We start from the raw sequence: 20,719 nt of genomic DNA, 5'->3' as shown, positions 1-20,719 counted from the left end.
TCATTTTTCTCCAAGGAAAACATTATGGTGAAGAGCAGCAGTACTTGGTGGTTCATTTCATTCTAGAGTCACCAAGCCCCACCAAGGGCCTGTTTTGGGAACTGTTAGTTTTAAAGCTGGGGAGCATGTCTTACAAAAGTAGTGAGAAAAGAAAAGGATGCCTGGCTTGTATGGGGGATGCTTTAAGTCACTGAAATCTCTGTAACAGAATGCTGTGTTTAGACTTTCAAATTTAGTTTTGGACTTTACCCTAGACTCAAACCATGGGTACTATTTTAATACAATTAGGACTCTTTACAACCTCTTTTTTTGGTCCTTTTGAGACAAGGTCTCCCTGTAGCCCCAGCTGACCTGGAACTCACTATGTAGACCAGGCTGGTCTTGAACTCACAGAGATCTACCTGCCTCTGTCTCCCAAATGCTGGAACTACCTGGCATATGCCACGATGCCCAGCTACAGTAATAACTTCTTAAATACAGTGTAGGATTTCTTAAAATATAAGGACACGTCAAAGTAAACTGTCATCCAGTAGTCCATAATTTGATTTTCTTTAGTATATTTGCAACAAAGATAGTAAATATACATATTGGTATTATGATGTAAAATGCATACATATTAGAAATAAATACAGTGTTTAATTAAGGTACTATCTTTACATGGTCAATGCTCTTATTTACAAAGAAATTCCCAGCGGGACTTTGCAGAACTATGAAAATGTATGGCCAATGTGCCAATCGATTCTAGGCTTTGACAACTCAATTGACATATATGGAGAATAAGACTAAGGAGAAGTCTCATATTGATTTCAGAGCTTTACTAAGATGGAATGCTATGCTTTGTGGAAGGGAAACAAGTCAAATTATTACAAAGCTGCTGGAGTCAGTCCAAATGGAAACTTGAATTAGGTAGCATTTCTCAACTCTAAGATCACACAGTTTTCTCTGGCTACCTTCATCTTATACATTGCTTTATTCTTGTAATATAGACATAATCTTAATGTGGATAATCCGAAGTATGCATTTTAACATTGAAACCAATAAAACAGTACACAAGAATTTAGCTTGAATTAATATTCAATATCATTGGTTAGAAACATGCAGTCTTAGAATTCAAAGGATCATTTAGTTCAATTCCTTCCCTCTAAGTATTTGAATATCTAAATATCAAGATGTCGGGCTTGGAGATAGATTACTATAAAGGACTTCCAGGACTAGAGAATCTATAAATTTAGTTCAGAGTTTTTATAGTCAAGAGACTTGTATGGTTTGTTTATTTCACACCAGAATTAGACTTCTTTTCCCTTATTATAATGAAATATTTGAGGCTGGGTACTTCATAGAGAAGTTTGTTTATCTATTTAGCAGTACTGGAGATTGAGCCTAGGGCCATGCTAGGTAAGTGTTCTATCAATGAACTTAGACCTCAAGCCCTGTTTTACTTTGTAAAAATTTTTAGACAGGGTGTCACTAAGTTACCCAGCCTGCCCTTAAATTCTCTTTGTAGCGCAGTTTGGCCTTGAAGTTATCCTCCTGTCTCAGTGTCCTGAGTGGCTGAGACTACAGGCCTTGTACCATCACCTTGGTATAAAAAATAGCTTATTTAACTCATAGTTTTAGAGGCTGAAAGTCCAAGATCAATAGTTGCACTGACTTATCCTTTAGTGAGGGCCTATGGCAGATGACATCACGACGGCAATGTTCACAAGAGGGGGAGATGATATGGAAAAAGACAGGAAACTAGAGAATCAATAATGATCTCCCAATAGGACCTATCTATTAAGTGTCCCAATATCTCTTAACATCGCCAGAGTGAGCACCAAGCCTATAACACATGAACACTTGAGGGATATATTTAAATCATATCGGAACCGTTACAACCCTTTCTCATGCTTACTTGGCTAAATCCAGTTCTTTTTGCTTAGCAAAAAATGCAGTGTAACAAGCCCTAGGGCAGAGGAGCTGTGGGACACAAACAAGGCAGTCTTTGCAGAAAGATGATCATCTTAGGGTTATGCAAAGAATGGGGAAGAGTGGGGCAATGACCTGCTTTGGGATACTTAAGGCCTATTATCCAATTGTCTACTAATGTAATGAAAGATAATGTTCCCCAGCCATGCTAAAAATTCAACCTCAACTTGTAATGGAAAAATTATTGTCACCACCTTATGTGGCTCTAAAGATGTGTATCTCAACATTTCTGTTTTATAATCACTTGAACCCTTTGAAAAGTGACATATATTTCTAGTTCTTTCAATGTTAAAAATTATACTTTTTATATTTTGAATGACAAAAGACTCAGTTTCAAGTAAATGGCACTAAATTTTAGATTAACAAGTAATTAAAATTCACATTATGAAATTTGCCTTAATGCAAGTTTTACTACTATTCACATTGTACAGTCTAATTTAGTGTTTCTCCATTGAACAAGTGACACAATTTATTTTTCTGAAGTTGGTTATATAATAAAATAAATGCTATTGACAAAGTAGCTTTAAATTGACATTACTTTGTATTTAATTCTGGGATTGAACGTACATCAGAATCCTGTAGAAATTTAAGTCAATGTTCAAAAATCAAAATAAACAAATACTGTTTTCATGATGCAATGTTAATTCATTGTGAGCTTTTTAATGTGCAACATATTTTGAGGTTTTAAAAAATGATGAGTGGAGAATTTGGTGTTATAGTTGATGAGTTTAACAAATCACAGCGTGAATAGTCTTTATTGACAATAAATGCAAATGTAAAATGGATAAAATCACGATGATACTTTCTAAATTTCAAATTAGTTCTTGAGGTGCCAGAAGCATCCTGATGAATACAGAGAATCTAGTGGAGAGTATCATAATTATTTTTATTGAATTTTCGTGTATTTCATACAGAACATCATTATCAATCTTAATTGTCTTTATAACCCCTTCCCCACTGGCACCCTCCTATAGCCCCCCACCCCACTGGAATTCATTCTGTCATGTGTGTTAAGGCCTATCCTATCAAGTTAGTGTCCCCAGACTTCCCTCAGTGCAAGTTTATCCACTGGGATCTAGGCAGCCTATCTAGAGTCTCTTCCTTTAAGAAGATCAGCTCTTCCTCACCCAGAGTAATCAGCTACCAATAATTCTTTGACTAAGTTTGGGGCCTGCTGTCCACTTCCACAGTTCTGTGCTGGGTTTTTCTCTCTTTGAGTTTGCATGGATCTTGTGCATGCTAACATCATTGCTGTAGGTTCATATGAGTAGGGTCCCAGGAACCTTTTGAACTCTATTCCCATATGGTCTTGCACCTCCTTCTTGGCTCTTGTACTCCTTCCACCCCCTCTTCCACAATGTCCCTGAGCCCTGGATGGGTGGAGTTTAATATAAGAGTCCTGTCCAAGGACACACACTCTGCAGACTCTTATTCTCTATGTTTTGGCCATTTGTGACCTTTTGTGTTCCTGGCCTTCTGTTGCATGAAGGGGCTTCATTGATGATAACTGAGAGATGCATTAGTGTTCTCTTTACCCAAATGTTCTATATTCTGTGAACCTTAAGTGTAGAGGTTGTATCATAGATGTGGCATTTAGGCTTAGACAATTCACAGACACTCTGTGTATAACCAGTTGTGGAACTGTAATAATCTCTTTCTGTTGAAAAAGAAGCTTCTTTGATGGGTGGTGACTGGGATACTTGTCTGTAAATATATTTTACACATAGTAAGAAATTACACTTGTCTAGGGATATGAAAGCCTTTGGGTTTTCTTTAAGATCTATGACCTCTCCAGCTATGTGTATTTGGGTAGGTTTACAGTACCACACATGAATTTAATCCCACCGAGTGGGCTTTAAGTCCAATTAGGTAACGATTGAGTACCCCCAAGATAAAAGTGCCACTACTGCACCAATGTTGTTTGCTGTGCTGGTCATTGATGTGGTTGTTAGACATTGAAACTGGGGTTGGACCATCAATTGATGTTCTCCCTTAGCAGCTTGCATAGTGCTCTCCAAAGCTATGAGAACTAGCTTTCAAGGGAGATGGCTTCCAGGTCAGTTCCAGCTTCATTTCTCCAAATCCTGTGTTGGAATTATATCCTGTCTTCAGCAATAGGTTTTTACCTTCAAGTTCTGGGAGATAATCAAAGGCCGTGGTAATAGCCTGTGTAATTTGGGGGTTTCTCTTGAGCTACCTTGACCAACAACTCAAAGGAAGGTTTCTTCTGTCTGGCACTTTTTCTTGTTATGTATCCTTTAGCTATGCACATGGACTCATGCAGAGATATTGAGGTTTTTGGACTACTAAGATTCCCTCTGGTTTTTTTTCATATTAGCTAGGCATTATTTATCTTTCCTCTCCCTGTCTAACCCTCCTTCCATGCTCTCCCCATTTAAAGTATCCCCATTTTCCCCATTTCTCCCTTGATAATTCCTGTCTCCTATGGTCCCACCTCTCTTGAGCTTCTTCTTCCCCTGTATCCCCATAGATCCTTGTATAATCCTCCCTCTCCCTCTCACATTTAAATATCCCCATTTACCCATTTCTGCCTTAATAACACCTGTATCCTTCAGTTCTTCTCTCTCAGGTTCCTTCTTTCCCTTTACCTCCCTGGTTGCTGCAGTTACTTCAGGATATATACTGACATATAAGGGTTTGTTGCTAGGATCCAAAAATGAAGGAGGAAAAAAAAATACATCCTTTGTTTTTCTGAGTCTTTGTTACTTCACTTAGTATAATAGTTTCTAGTTCCATCCATTTACCTGCAAATTTCATGATTTTGTCTTTCTTTACTGCTGAGTAGAACTCCATTGTGTAAATGGACCACATTTTCATTATCCACTAGTCAGTTGAGGGGCCCTTAGGCTGCTTCCATCTCTTAGCTATTGTGAAAAGAGCAGCAACAAAGATGATTGTACAAGTATCTCTGCAATAGGGTGAGTCCTTTGGGTGTGTGCCAAGGAGTGGTATAACTGGGTCATATGGTGGGTTCATTTTTAGTTTTTTAAGAGGTCTCCACACTGCTTTCCATAGGGGTTGCACGAGTTTGCAATCCCACCAGCAGTGGATGAGCATTCCCCTTTCCTGCATCCTCTCCAGCATTTGGTATCATTTGTTCTCTTGATCTTAGTCAGTCTGACTGGGGTAAGATGAAATATTAAGGTGGTTTTAATTTGCATTTCCCTAATTACTAATGATGCTGAACACCTCTTATATGTTTCTTAGCCATCTTTATTTGTTCTTTTGAGAACTCTCTGTTCAGCTCCTTAGCCCATCTTTTAGCTGGGTCACTTGCTTTCTTGAGTCCTTGTTTTTTGAGTTCTTTATATATTCTGGATGTTAAATCTTGGTCAGATGTGTCACTGGTGAAGATTTTCTCCCACGCTGTGCATTTTCTCTTCACTTCCTTGGTTTTTTCTTTTACTGTACAGAAGATTTTTAGCTTAAGTAGGTCTCACTTGTTGATTGTTGACCTTAATTCCTGAGCAGCTGATGTCCAATTTAGAAAGTTCTTTCCTACACCTATATATTGTAGGTTACTGCCAATGTTTTCTTCTAGAAGTTTCAAAGTTTCAGGTTTCACACTTAGGTCTTTGATCCATTTGAAGTTGACTTTTGTGCAAGGTGAAAGACAAGAGTCCAGTTCATTTTTCTACAGGTGGAGATGCAGTTTTGCCATTTGTTCAAGATGTTGTCTTTCCTCCAGTATGTATTCTCAGCGCTTTTGTTGAATATCAGGTGGCTAAAATTGTGTGCACTTATGTTTGGGTCTTCAATTATGTTATTGATCTATGTGTCTGTTTTTGTGCTAGAACCATGCTGTTTTTATGACTATAACTCTGTAATATAGTTTGAGGTATTGTATAGTAATCCCCCCAGCATTGTTCTTTGTGCTCATCATTGTTTTGGCTATCTGGAGTCTTTCATGCGTCCATATGAATTTTTAGGATTTTTTTTTTCTAATTTGTGAAGTATGTCATGGGGATTTTGATTGGGATTGCATTGAATCTATTTTCACAATATTAATTCTTCCAATCCATGAGCATGGGGGGGGGTTCTTTCATCTTCTGGTGTCTTCCTCAATCTCTTTCTGTAAAGATTTAAATTTTTCTTTGTAGAGATCTTTGATGTCTTTGGTCAGGTTTATTCTGAGATTTTTTTTTTTAGGCTATTGTGAGAGGGAGTGTTTCCATGTACTTTCTCTGATTGCTTGTTATTGGTATATAGAAAGCCTACTGATTTTTGTAGATTAGTTTTGTAATTTGCCACTTTACTGAAGGTGTTAATCACTTCTAGGAGTTTTATGGTAGAATTTTTGGGATTTCTTAGGTATAGTATCATATCATCTGCAAAAAGGGATACTTTGACCTCTTCTTTACCAATTAGTACTCCTTTAATTTCTTTCTTTTGTTTTATTGCTCTAGCAAGATTTTCAAGCACTATGTTAAAAAGGAGTGGAGATAGTGGACAGCCTTGTCTGGTTCCTGACTTTAAGGGGAATGCTTCCAGCGTTTTTTCCATTTAGAATGAGGTTGACTGTGAGTTTGTTGTATATGGCTTTAATAATGTTGAGGTATATTCCCTCCAGTCCAGTTCCCTCTAGGACTTTTATCATAAATACATGCTGAATTTTGTCAAAGGCCTTCTCTGCATCTATTGGGATGACCATGTGGGTTTTGTCTTTGAGTCCATTTATATGATCTATGATATTTATTGACTTGCATATATTGAACCATCCCTGTATCTCTGGAATAAAGCCGACTTGATCATTGTGGATGATCTTTTTGATGTGCGTTGGTATGCAGTTTGCAAGTATTTATAATTATTTTTATTTTGAGTTATACTTTAATTTGTATTTCCATCCTCAAAATCTTTACTTATCTTTCCTTAAACAGTGGTCAACTGGGGATAAGGATAAATGGTTTATGATTAGTAGTTAGAACTATTGGACATTATGCTTGTAAGAATCAACATAGCTGCATTTATTAATTTAATGATGATTGTGCTAAAAGTGGGTCTCTAAAATTTATATTAACCTTCATTCAAATAAGGTCTTCTAGTGGTCTGTTCAAATGAGAAAATGAAAAATATATATTCTTTATTCAGAAAAGAAAAATGGAGGTAATCACGATCTTATATGAGGTGCCGATTAGGAGAACCTAATGTGGGGAACTTGGAGGTGCAAAAGTTTTAGTGAAGGAGTGCCTTTAAGAGGAATGCCTGAGACATGAAGGAAGTAGGTGTGGAAGGAGAAGGAGCAGAGCAAGGGTGTGGATTCTGAGGGGCAGCAGCCTCAGCTAGATGCCACACAGTGCTGCAGGGGACACTAGCACAGAGTTTGCTTTTCCCTGTGCCATGGAGTTGTTTGCCATGAGCTGCCTTTGTAGTGGTGTCTGTGAGATTCAGGAAATCCTCTGGAGCAGGGCGAAGCTGTGAGAAGTCAACATCCTTAGCAGCAAAGCTGGGTGCTGTGGCCAAGTAAAGGAAACCTGGAGGGGAAATCAGCATCATCTGCACCAGACAAAATTCCTTTTTATTCCTTTGACTACTAGAATCACCTCCTGAATATGAAGCTATTTGTTACTGAAGAAATGATTGTTTAATATTGTTTATCTCTACTTAACTAGAAGAGAAGCTTTGCAAGGATAAGTTATTGCTGTGCTTAATTCACAGATGATTCTTTGGTTCCTAGAACAGTCAGGAGCACATTGTAGAAGGTTTTGAAAAATGGTTCTCGGAACTGAACTTGGAGCCTTGTATATATGTTCAGCAAGTGCTCTACCACTGAGGTACATCTCCAGCTGTCATAAGTGTTTGTTGAATAACATCCCTGGAGTAAATGAACAGAGCCCAAACCTCTGGCTCCTAGATTTCACAACACTACTCTTAAGGAATCAATACTTCTATCAGTCAGAACTTCATCAAAGTGCATGTTCAGTGGCTGATCTAAAGAGAGGGTTCTTTTTCTACCAATCAAGAAATCTAGAAAGAGGGAAGCCTTGTTACAGGACAGACACCCTGCTTTCTAATTTATATCTCAGGAACCTTCTGTCTTTCAGGTTGATCCTACTTTACATGTGGTTTTCATCCTCAGATATGACGTGGTTGCAGGCCAGCCTTTCCACCTCTGCCTGGAGTCTATTTTCCAAGGTCAAAGAAGAGTGGAGTAACAGGAAGTGACAACACCTTTGTTGGGAAAGAAAAATTGTGTCCAGAAATCTCTAGCAAATTTTCATGTAGATGTCTTTGTCCAGAACTGTGCCATCTGCATGGGGAACAGATTCGTTGGTGCAACTGCCACCTGGAAAACACTTGGGATTCTGCTAGGAAGGAAGAGGTAATGTGGGTAGGTATTTGTAGCAAAACTACATGAGGCCTGTGGGTGTTGAAAAATAAATTTTCTTTATTTAACAATAACTAAGGCAAAATTAATGTAAAATGGAAAATACTGTTTAAAACTCAGGTCCATTCTCTTTTTCTTTTCCTGCTTTCTCATCCTTTTTAAATCATTTCTTTCCAAGAGGTGCAGTCCTCCTCAATGTCAGCAGGAAGAAAATAATCTCAGCACATTTCAAAACAGATTAAGATGAGGCTGTAGTGGAGGCACTTGCTTGCTGCCTTGGTTTTTTTTCCAACAAAATTCCTGGGCAATTGTTTATTTTCCTCCTGGCAGACTTGTTATTTCATCTATACAGTCATATGAGTGAGTCAGATGGTCACTTTTAACTTCTTTTCCTCTTCAGTACAAAACTCAGACTTCTATGATGTTTCTGCCAGTTTTGCTGTTACTAGAGAACTCCTAGGTGCTATCATGCTTCATGGAGAGTCTTGTGTTTCTTCATGGAGAAGCTTTCATTATTTCCAGACTCTTATTGAACCCATTATGAGACCATTGAGACAGGATAAGAAATAAAAATGACTATTTTCTGCACTGGGCTGTTATTCCTGGATCTTTACAATTGAGGTGGAGAAAGAAAACACCTCAAGAAAAGAATTTAAGAGGCATGGTTGGTTGATTGTCTCACATTTGGTCCCAGGAGTCCTGTAGTTCATGCACAAATATCAAAAGGGCCACATAAATTTCAGTGATATGTTTTAGTTAAAAATTTCCTGCTGACAAAATCACCTTTCCCATCAAAGATCATCTTGGTATACAATTTAAAGGTTAGGTCTTCTGGTAAAGTCTCTTTGTGCCAAGAGTTCTGCATTTCTATTTACAACCTTCCTTCTCTTGGTGGTCATTCATGCTAGGTTTGAATTGGTGTGTTGACCTATTTGTGTTTTTGTGACCCCCATTTAATTGGCTGTACTTTTTGTTGTATTCACAAAAACTCAAATATCCTGACCCAAAAATGCTTACCTAACACCAGCAATATCCTTTCTGAGGGCAAGACATCACTTCTGCAAGCAAATTTCAGAAAATTTATTGCATTTATCATCGGTCTCTATGTCTCTGTCTCTGTCTCTGTCTCTGTCTCTCTCTGTCTCTGTCTCTCTCTCTCTGTGTGGACAACTTTTAGGGGAGTCACTTTCCTTCTACTATGTTGGTTCTGGGGATCAAAGTCAGGTTGTCATACTTGGTAGTAAGTGCCTTACTGATCCATCCATCCCTGCAAGTAGATTTTTGAATCATATTGATCCTAAGGGTATAACCCTCTTTTTTCCAAAGAGCAAGACTCCCTTATTATTGCTAATTGGCTAGATATTCTTTTGTTGTTGCTGCTGTTGTTTGTTTGTTAGAATCCATCTAATAGACTATCATATATTATCCCAATGAGTTTCCTGTGGTGATGTTAACTTGTTACACACCCACATAACATACTTCATCCTCTGGTTTTCTTATTAGATTTACTAACATGCCATTGTTGTATCATTAACATTTAACAACCTAGGAAGAAGAACACATTATTATACAACTCTTGGCAAAGCCAACCCCAATGTAGGAAAGTCATTAAGTTTCAGGAAGTTTTAAACTTTCTTGCACCCCGTTTCTTATCATTAATGAAGAGTTTCTATTCTTACCAGGCCTCCTGATTTTGTAAAGGAAATGGAGTAAAAAGGGGTAGGGGGACCAGAAAGATACACAAATCAGGCAGAGTCGTTTTCAGTGCCTTCACTTACATCAGTGATTAATCAAACTAATGGGGAGTTCTAATTCAGTGCTTTGCTACCCTTAAGCCCTGTAATTGCGGTGTCTCTGAACCCAAAGGAAACACGTTGTGCTCTGCGTGCCCAGGCGCATAGCTTTTAAATCTTCATAACTCTGTAATTACTACAGTGCTTTTCTTCAAATCTGGCTCCATTTCACTTCCTTAATGAGCACCACAATCTTGATAAAGTCTGAAGTTTGCTGCTTCTGCTGTTCACAAGGACTCTATCCCAGACTGATAATGTGAGTGGCAGATTTTCTTCTTTCAAGTTCCTCTCCAAAAGAGCTGATTGATTTCAGGACCACCAGAGTCACAAGCACTTCTGGGTAAACCAGACCTGGGTGTTTTTTTTTTTTTAAATCACATAAGGGTGCTTGCAGAGCAAGTTCTAAACAGTTAAAAGGAAGGGGGCAAGAGAGGCTTATGAACCTCTGGAGAACGGCTGTTCAGCTTTATTAGTGCCATGTGCTCTAGAGACTGGTTCATCTTACCCAATTGAAGACTTTCCTTATAGGAAATATATTAAAAATCTCCCACTTCCTCTTTATAAACTGAGCCTGCCAAACAGTAAAACTTACAAGTCAGCTTTCAAAACAAAGCAACCTATTTCCCACATTCTTTAATTTGCCTCCTGGTTTTACTATATATTTTTTTAAAAAGACTTGTTGGAAATGCCATTTTATAATTCTGTCAGGAGTACATCTTCTCTTGCAGTTGGTTGGAGGGTCTTCATTTTATCTTGTGGTGATACTTGGACTGAGCTTTAATCTTTGGATGTCTAAGCTGTGAGAACCAGCACTAAAACCTGGGTTCCTTTTGGAATCCCTGCTTCATTCACTCTGCATTCTCCTAGACAATGCTAATAGCTCTGGGATTCTGGGTATCACTTCATTCTTATCTCTATTATAGCTTTCCTGGCTTTGCTCTACAATTATTTGTTTACACATCTGTCTACACCACTAGACTGCACCTTTTCAGAGCTATGTTAGTGCTTTCTTTCCTTTTATATCCCTAGCATCTCACAGAGGCCCGAATACCCAATAAATGTTTGCACTCAGTAAATGGAAGCATCCGGCAAATGTTTGTTGCACAAGCAAAAGAATGAATGCGTGAAAGAAACTCCATTGTTGCTTACTATCACCATCTGCTTTAACTCTGTCAGTTAGCTTGAATTATGCGTTCACAGTTCTGACTAGATCCAGATTTGGCATGTTTAAAATTATATTCAGTTGTAAAATGTGAGGCTAGGGTTTTTGAAGATAAGAAAAACTTCCAGCACTGGAAACAATGTGAGTAATCAATGGTTTTCTGCACAGGAAGATAAAAAGGCTGGTTTGGATTCACAATCTTCAGCATTTTGGGGAAACCATTTAATGTCATTCTGTTTTTCTGAATGTTTGTTTCCCTGTCAGTGAGGTATAGAGAAACTCCTATACTTCAAATGTGATAGACTAAATGAAGGAAAAAACAGCACAAGTTAAAACAAAGGAAAATTTCAATAGTATATTTCAAAGGTATATTACCCTTTTCTCCCCTTTGAAAATATGCTCACAATGGTTATCAATATATGCATATTTACTGATGTTTATAGTGGCTTAATATCTTGATATATTAATGAATACATTTTGCCCTGATGATTCATAGGCAGACAGGTACACAAAGTCAAATTCAAGGTTGTTGAACTAAGGAACACATGAGTTTTTGAACTTGAAAAATAAAGATATGAAGCCTTTGGACATAACGTTTATGTTTTAAACCACAGTTATGGAAGAAAACAGGCTTCTTCGGACAAGATGGTTTATAGCCTGGGGCTTCTGGCTTTCTCCTATCACCCAGCACCGCTAAAGGAGTAAAGGACTTAGTGGACCGATCTCAGACTCACCAGTTAACTAACATTTAACATGAGAGAATGTCTTGGAGAACCCGAAGTGTAACCTCCTGATGTAGGGAGAAGAGGAATGAGTAGCACCCTATGCAGCCCTTTTGTCTGCTTTGAGTATGAACTCTTTCCATATGTTCGGAGGCTCTATCACCTTTACCTATTATTTTCCCCTAAAGGTGTCTTTTGTACTGTTAAGTTTTTTAGTAAGTGCAATAATGTAAGTACAGGTTAGCTATGAACTCTCAAAAGTCTTCTATTTCAGTGTGAACCACAGGACTCTAACAAGTTCCCCAGAATGAGCACTTTTCAATCTTCTACCTTTCATCACACTACTCTTGAATTTGCTCCACCTTTCTCCAAGATGCTGCAACATCATATTTTCTCTACAATCTATATTCATTGGCTTCCAAATTGTGGGGGTTTTCTTATGTAAACAGGATATATTTTTCTTATCTGTGAAACAACTTAGGTGACGTAGGTTGGTGTGGAATGCTCATATTTTTCCCAATAAAATTAATGGAATTTTTTATTTAACAGCTTTTGACTAAGGAGCATGGTTCTTAGGAGTGAATTACAGTGATTAAATGAGGAATAGGTGAAACTGGGTGGAGGAAGGGAGGTTTCACTCACTATAATTAAATGATTATGCTGAGATGCCCCATGCATCTCATGGTATTTCTTAGATAAAAGAAATGTTTTTCACCTACAGTAGTGCTGGTGTGGCATAGATGCTGAGATACTGATTTAAGAAAAATGGTGGAAAGGTTTAAGAACTCTCTGCTTTGCTGATTGCGCTAGATGAAACTTAATTATGGTTGAGTAGAAGCGTGTGGACTGTGAGGCTGAGGGCCGAGATGCATTATGGTGTGCTCATGCCAATCCTATCATTTCATAAAACCCTGCTTCCTACTGAGCTGGAGAAAGCCCAGTGAAACTCTGGGGTGTGGCAATGTAGACAGGCTATTTCATTCATTTTACAATGATATAAGGTTTACGCTGACCGCACATTTGAGTTTATGGGAGAATTGTGCTAGCCTTTGAGCTGTATGAATGACTGCTGGGGATTAGGCATTTTTAAAAATGCTGTATTTCCTTTCCGTTTGGGCTGTAACCAATGGTAAGTGCATATGTGCACATGGGTAGTGTGTATGTGAGAGAGAGAGAGAAAGTGAGAGAGAAAGAGAGCTCTCTATGTTAGGAGAGCTCAACATACACATATAACTATGCATAAAAATCCAGGGTCAATTAGCCATCTTTTAAAATATTTTATTTATTATTTCTATTTTTTATGTGTATGAGCGTATTGCCTGAATGTATGTAAGTGTACCCATGTTGTGCAAGACCCATGAAAGTCAGAAGATGGCATTAGAGCCCCTGGAACTGAAGTTACAGATGGTTGTTTGCTGGCATGTGGATGCTAGGACTCAAATCCTGGTCCTCTGCAAGAGCAGCCAGTGTCCTTAACTGCTGAACCATCTCTCCAGTCCCAGAGAGCAATCTTGACTTTTTTTTAAATTTATTTTTAACTCCCAGACTGAGATTTTTATCTCTAGAAATTCAATTAGGTGTTTTATTTTTCCTGTAGGGCACAGGTGAAGGCACACTGCGACTATAGAAGAGTAATAGAAAATGTTCAAAATCTCTTGGTGCCTTCGAGTAGGAAAGGTCCAATGTCAGGGTTTGACTTTGCTTTTTAAAAAATAGCATTATATGTATGTATATATATATATATATCCTTCTACTATTTGGGTTCCAGGGATTGAGCTCAGATTTTCAGGCTTGGTAGCAAGTGAATTGTTCAGCTGAGCCTTCTCAGGAGCCCTAACAGCCTTGACTTTGTCAGAGGGAAACTGTTGGGAAAGCTCAAGTAAAATGATGCAGTCCAGAATTTGAGTATGAAAGATACAGCATTGTTGTATCAAAAACTCACAATCATTGAGTATACATGTAGCCCACAATCATTGACTATACATGTAGCCCACTAGGATTGCATGTAGTTGCTACTTTTAAAAAATATTCAGTATTTTCAGACCAGGCATGGTGGCACATACCTTTAATTCCAGCACTCAGGAGGCAGAGGCAGGCGGATCTCTGTGAGTTCAAGGCCAGCCTGGTCTACATAGTGAGTTCCAGGCCAGGTGGGGCCGCAGGGAGACCCTGTCTCAAAAAACAACAACAACAGAGAGAAAAACAAAACAAAAAACCAACAAAATAATCAGTATATTAATTCGGTAAAACAGGAACCAAACCCAAATCTCAATTCCTCCTCTTCTCTCTCCCTCTCTTCTCCTTCTTCTCCTCCTCCTCCTCCTCCTCCTCCTCCTCCCTCTCTCTCTCTCTCTCCTCTCTCCTCTCTCTGAACCATGTAGAAGGGGCTTGAGATTGGAAAGGGTAGGACTGGGATGCTCTCTTGAAGTTACCTTCTCATAGCACAGAATTTTTATTTTAGGTGGTATTACTAAAGTCTAACAATCACACCATTTTTTTAAAGATGCCTTTATTCACAATGACTTACAGAGAAATGAGACTACATCAACAAACAATATTAATGACTGTGATAATTTGTATTAGTTTAATCTTTGTTGACAGTGAGGGAAACTATCTTGGAAAGGTCCCTGAGAACCACCAAAGGAGAAAGAAGGGACAGTGAGAACCAAACATATCAAAAACTAAATGGCACTCAGCACATGAGTAGGAATCAAGGAGATTAGAAAGAGTCTTTCCTTTTGTACAGTTGACTGGTTATTTGATTCATTTTGTGATCTTGAGTCTATGCTAGTCACTTTGGAACAGACACCAAGATAGCTAGCCTGTTGTTCAACTTAAATAAACTCTGGAATCTTCCTTCTCCTGAGCCTTAAGATCACCTCTCCAGAATCTTGAGGGGAACTCACATTGATCTCAAACTCCATTTAGGAGTGAGAGGCACACACTGTTCATCCAATTGGACCATTTGACTGGCTCCCAGTGGATATGGTTAACAGGATACTTCTGGGTGTGGGGAATGGGAGTCAGGGCAGACTGTTACCACAAGGCTTGCTAAGTGGACTCCTTTCATAATCCTCCATTGTTTCTTAGGCTTCAGTGTGTTTAGAGGACAGTCTGCTTTGCTGACCTGGCAGAACTTGTGCTCAGAATTTTGGACACATTAGAAAGTGTCATGTTAAATGTTAGATTAGCCAGCTCTTTGGATTTGTAACCTAAAGAACACATGATAAAAGATCGTTCAAAAACACTCTCTTTTACTTTCTGTTTGAAAACAAAACCAAATTTACAGTAAAGTAAGTACTACAAGGTGAACTGCAATTTGTGCTTTGCTGTACTTATTATTTTGGCCATTTTATCATCTTTTCTTTTTTCTCTTTTTTATCATATATCATCATCATCATCACCACCACCTTCTTCTTGTTACCAAATCATTTATGTGACTTTTGCAGACACCATGACCTCTAGAACTCCAGCTTGGATCTTTTATGAGCAAGGATATTTCTCTGCCAAAAATATTACATTTTTTAGGTAGAATGAGATAGGGTCTGTTGAAACCTTTATAACCAAAGTGTAGACCATTTCAAAGTGCTGACTGTGATGTCCTGCACAGTCTCCTTCTCAAGGCAGGGAACACTGAGGAGACACCAAGGCAGGTCTGGAGGACTTTATAATTAATTGCCTTAAAACATATTTTCCCCATGTTCTCTTTAGACACATGAAATGAAGGCTATATTCCCAAGATCTGGCTTGTGGCTTTAAAATTAAAAAAAAAAATTACGGTATACATCGTGGAGGGATGAAAGCATGTGTTTTATTAACATTTCCCAAACTCTTTTTAGGTTTTCAGCTGCCAACATCTAGCCTGCACACTACAGCACTAGAAAATGTATGCCTTTAAAGAAATTATACCTTTTAGTTAACTGAAGGGGAAAACTTTCCATTCTTCTGTGAATCATCATCTCTCTGATGGGGAACTTTAAAAACCCTGTGTTGGATTAACACAGTGGGGTGACAAGGAGGTAATCCGATTCATTTCACTTAATGTGCAATGAGTTTTGCAAGAGGCTTTCTGGGGGGTTTGCTCACTGGTAATTTGGTTCTCATTCATGAGCTTGTACAGAAGACTCCCAGTGCAGACCAAAAAGCGATGCCTGAGAAATGATATAAACAACACTCTGGCCACTCTGGCCACGTGGGAATGCACCCACGCTGCGTCACCCTCCCCAGCTGTCTCTGCAATTACAGACTCTGGGGCACTACAAGGAGCAGCCCAGTTTTCCCCTCTAAGAACCCAAAGGACTTGCACAGAGCTGGAATTCCACAAAGCGACTTGCTCCAACCAGCCAATCTCCAGTATCCCCAATACCTTCCTCCATCTGCCCTTGTACCAGCACCCCTACTCTCAACTTGAAGACCACCCCCGCACCTGACAGTGTCTCAGTGCTAACCCCAGAGATGTGAGGAAGTGTCTTGGCGCGTTCCGGTCACCAGTGACTCCCAGCGGCCGCACAGGGCGCTGCGCCCCTCTCGCCCTGGCCTCCCCCGCCCTGCGTCCACCCCGCCGCCCCCGCGCCGCCTCCTGAGCCAGAGCTGGAGGCGGATTCCTCTGTCCGGGTTTTCAGAGCGCCTTTCCGAAACCTCCTCCCCGCCCAGAAAGGGAGCGAGATCCCAGGCGCAATCGCTCCCCGGAGCGGCCAAGGGGCGCGCGGGGAGAGGCCTGCGCCGGGGTACTTTCAAACTGAGGCGCGCGCACACACTCACACTCACCCAACCATAAAACATACAAAGAAATGAACAAACACACAAACAAACAAAACCAAACCAAACCCATCAAACAAACACAACAAAAACAACAAGAAAAAAACCCTAGAAAGAAATCTGAGAAATAATAGCTGAGTTTGACCCCTGGTATCCACCCACACCCACTCACCCATATGAGCATGATGCACATACACAACATACAGGCACACGCACACACACACACACACACACACACACAGACACAGACACACACACACACACACGCCCATTTATATAGGCGGCGGCGGCGGCGGCGGCAGTGGCCAGGGCGGCGGCGGCGAGCGCAGAAACGATGGAGCTGAGCCAGCTGACCCCGGTTGGAAGCAAGTGAGGAGAAGCCAGGCGCATCCCGGGGTTTCTGTGTCCAGCGCTTGTCATCCTTCCTAGAGAACCGTGCACCAGGAGGAGGAAGACTGGTCAGACTATCTGCCAGGGAGAGGGCGGAGAAGAGGAGGAGGCCAGGTGAGCCGAGGAGCCCCTTGCATATCTGGACCGCCCGGATCGCGCCTGGCCGGACTCCTGCCCTCTCCTTGCTCAGGTGGGCGCGCCCGGTCCGCAGCTCACCAGGGACGCTCAGGGGAACTGAAAGTCGCCGCCCGGTTGCGCGGGATGCCTTTCGCCAAGCGGATCGTGGAGCCGCAGTGGCTGTGTCGGCAGAGGCGCCGGGCGCCCGGCCCAGATGAGGACGCGAGTGGAGACAGCATAGAGCCGCCGCCGCCCCTGCAGCCGCCTGGCCGGAGGGAGGAGGCCGAGGCCCCGGGGCCGGAGGAGCCTCCTCATGTGCCCGTGGCTCCTGAGCCTCTCCCACTGCCGCCACCTCAGCCGCCGTTGCCCGCGCCAGCAGAGCAGGCTCAGCAGCCACTCGGAGAGGCGTCAGCGGCCGGCGAGGAGAGCGTGGCGGGGGTCCCGGAGGCGGCGTCCGCAGCCGGCGATGCATCCTCGGCTGCGGCCGCGGCTGTGCTGCTCATGCTGGACCTGTGTGCCGTCAGCAACGCTGCTCTGGCACGGGTCCTCCGTCAGCTCTCAGACGTGGCCCGGCACGCGTGCAGCCTCTTCCAGGAGCTTGAGAACGATATCCAGCTTACTCACCGCCGAGTCTGGGCGCTGCAAGGCAAGCTCGGCGGCGTGCAGCGCGTCCTCGGCACGTTGGACCCCAAGCAGGAGGCAGTGCGTGAGTAGCAGCGCCGCCCGCCCGCCCTCCAGGGGACTAGGTTCCTGCGCCGCACCCCCTCGCACGGTCCCCTATAGCCGCAATCCCAGCCCCGCGGCGCGGTGCCTGCTGCAACTTGCACCTTACACTTGCCTTGCCTTCCCTCCCTTGTCCTGAGATCCATCCCAGTCTACCCGAGTTCAGTAGTCCGGCTGGCCCCCATGGATGCAAGGATGCAGATATGGAGGGCAGAAAGTTAAAAGGGCGGCCCCTGAACTCATAGAGGTCCATGGCATGCAAACAGAAAGGGAGCGTTTATGGGGCAGACGACAGGAAATAGAAAGGGTCTGTCATTCGCCTCTAGGGCATGCCTTTTTCGTCCTTGGGAAGAGGAAGGGGTGCAACTCCTGTAGCTTCCAGCAGCTCACAAACCCCCGGCTCTATAACCCACCTGGTTGCATGCTAGGGGACTTCAGAGTAGTGGGTTATCCTTTTAAGGCGTTTGCGGGCGCCAAGGTGGCTTGTCACACTGTGACCTCAGGCGCCCGAACTTGTACCTTTTGATGGACTAGTATGGAACCTAGTCCAGCGTCGCTGGCCCTCCCAGAGTGAACGAACTCCAAGGTCCTCTACTGAAAGCCCTGCTAGGGGGGGGGGCATCGGGAGAGGCGGGAAGGAGGCAGTGCCTGAACCCTAGGGACATGAAGGGAACCCCTGGGCATCGTTTCTGCCACCAGGCAACTTGGGTTCTTACGGAATGGCTCTTTGGGCTATCTGCCCTCTGAGCATCCGCTCTGCCCCAGAGCCTTGTTGCCCAAATCTAGACTTAGGTGTGAGCCAGTCCTGCCGGGCCGGCGAGAGGGAAAGGAAGGAGGTTTGGGAGGCCCCTAGGCATCTTCAGTTGACTTTACTCTTGCAACACCCAGAAATCCTGATAAGTAATCTCTGTTAACTGCTCTCTAAGGGGTTTACAGTTCGGTCCCCTATCGCGCGGTCTTCCAAATCTGACAGCGGCAGAATCCTTTAGAGAATGACCCAGGCGGTGGACAAGAGTTCTGGGCTGGCACGCGAGTCCTTTGACTTCTAGTTCAGCTGACATGCTCTTGGGTAAGGTGATGTCAGGGGTTCTGAGTTACGTAAGAAGCTTCCTCTGTTGCTGCAGCAGCTGCTCGGGTGCTAGGTCACAGAGCGCACCAGGCAGAGGCGCTTCAGAGGCACCCTTCCCTGGGGATTTCCGCACACCTCTGTCGCACTGCCCAGCCCAGCCTCCTGGCGGTCCCTACTGGCCAGAGCATTCCTTTCCCTCCTCTCCTTCTCCCTTGAAGAACCCTTTGAACCCCGCCCCAGGAATTCACTGCTTTTCTCCAATAACAATAATAATAAGCGTAATGAATAAATGATGTGCCCGATCTGTTTTCGCAGCTATAAAAGACCTGGGGTTGGGTTAATGACTAGTTGTTTAAAAGGGCAATTCCGGGGATGAGTTCTGGAAAGAATTAGGACTGCCCTAGGCCAAGTCATATTTCACTTTTGGGACTGGAAATGAACGCTTTAATCCTGCCTCCTTTTTACCCCAAACCACCCATCAGGGGCAGGCCCTTTACTTTCAACAGGCGCTGATATTTGGGGAGTTCGGTAGAGGGGGTGGTGGTGACTTCACTTCAAAAGAACTAGAGGGAAGTTCTGCAGACAGTGGAATGGTGCATAAGTTTTCCGTGTGCGTCTGTGACACAGACACACTTCTTAAACAAAATTTACACAAGTGAAACTCTGCCAAAGTACAGTGTATTCGACCCTCTAGCCTTTCTGTTAGTGGCACCAGTGGGCTGGTGTGGATCTCGAATTTGTTAGTCTCTTCAAGTCTTTTCACTCACTATCCGGGCATAAAGGAATGGAAACCAGGGATAAGGGAATCCTTAGTGTATAGATGCAGTTGGTGAATATATACTTTATTCATGTACATAAACGGATAAAGATGAGGGTAGTGTAATATCCAGGGAGGGACTTAAAATCAATCATTTAAGTTTAATTTATTTTTTAGTTTAAATTATTGTGTATACATGTGTGGAGGCCAGAGAACAACTTTGTGGGGTGAGCTTTCTTCTTCCATTACTGGGGAATGGAACTTAGATCGCCAGACTTGCCAGGCAAGCACCTTTACCCTCTGAGCCATCTTGCTGGTCCTCATTCTTAAAATGTTCTAAAATGCTGTCTCCATAGTTGCTATTCTTTTATCTTTTGTTCTCTTCTCATCCATTTAAATGTAGGAGAGCATGTTCTTGTTTGATGTCATAAATGTCATTACTGTTGGGAGTAAAGGCACAATATTTTGTGCTTTAGTTTTAGTTTCCCAGAATTCAGAGCCTGAGACAAAGCTTTCTATCCAAGTAGTTTGAGGGGGGAATCCCAGAAAGCACGTGGACAGAGTGGAGAAACTGAAACACAGAAGGGATAAAAGCTGATTACTTGCTGTGAGGAGGTTATCACTAAAGACAACTGGGGTTCAGTCTATCTGGGGCTCATTGGCTCACACACCTCAGATGTGTTTCACTAAGGTATGAGGAAGCTGGAATATCTGCATGGATTCACCCTTGCTGGGGGGTAGAAAGTGACACATGATCCATGAACTCTGAGTTCTTTGGTCTACCCCATGTATTATCCCAGCATGCTCCTGGGATCAGATAGATACAAAGGACCTGTGGTGTATACGATCATGTCTGCAGGAGCTCTCTTGGGAGGGTACAAGGGCTGTTAGTGGAACACCAGTGATACCAGCTG

General features: G+C 42.1%; 1 protein-coding gene across 1 annotated transcript in view; it reads left to right on the top strand.

Moving 5' to 3' along the window:
- Positions 1–16,978: 16,978 nt before the first annotated feature.
- Positions 16,979–20,719, top strand: part of Nhs (NHS actin remodeling regulator) — a 352,300-nt gene continuing 348,559 nt past the window's right edge. The window contains exon 1 of the mRNA XM_008852205.3: positions 16,979–17,962. Within this exon, the coding sequence (XP_008850427.1) occupies positions 17,401–17,962 (562 nt within the window). The 5' untranslated portion in view covers positions 16,979–17,400. The remainder of the gene's footprint in view (positions 17,963–20,719) is intronic.

This window comes from Nannospalax galili, unplaced genomic scaffold (genome assembly GCF_000622305.1).
Source record: "Nannospalax galili isolate Female #2095 unplaced genomic scaffold, S.galili_v1.0 scaffold325, whole genome shotgun sequence".
Lineage (NCBI taxonomy): Eukaryota > Metazoa > Chordata > Mammalia > Rodentia > Spalacidae > Nannospalax > Nannospalax galili.
The sequence above is the reverse complement of the archived record's forward strand: the minus strand, read 5'-3'. Positions and strand labels throughout refer to the sequence as shown.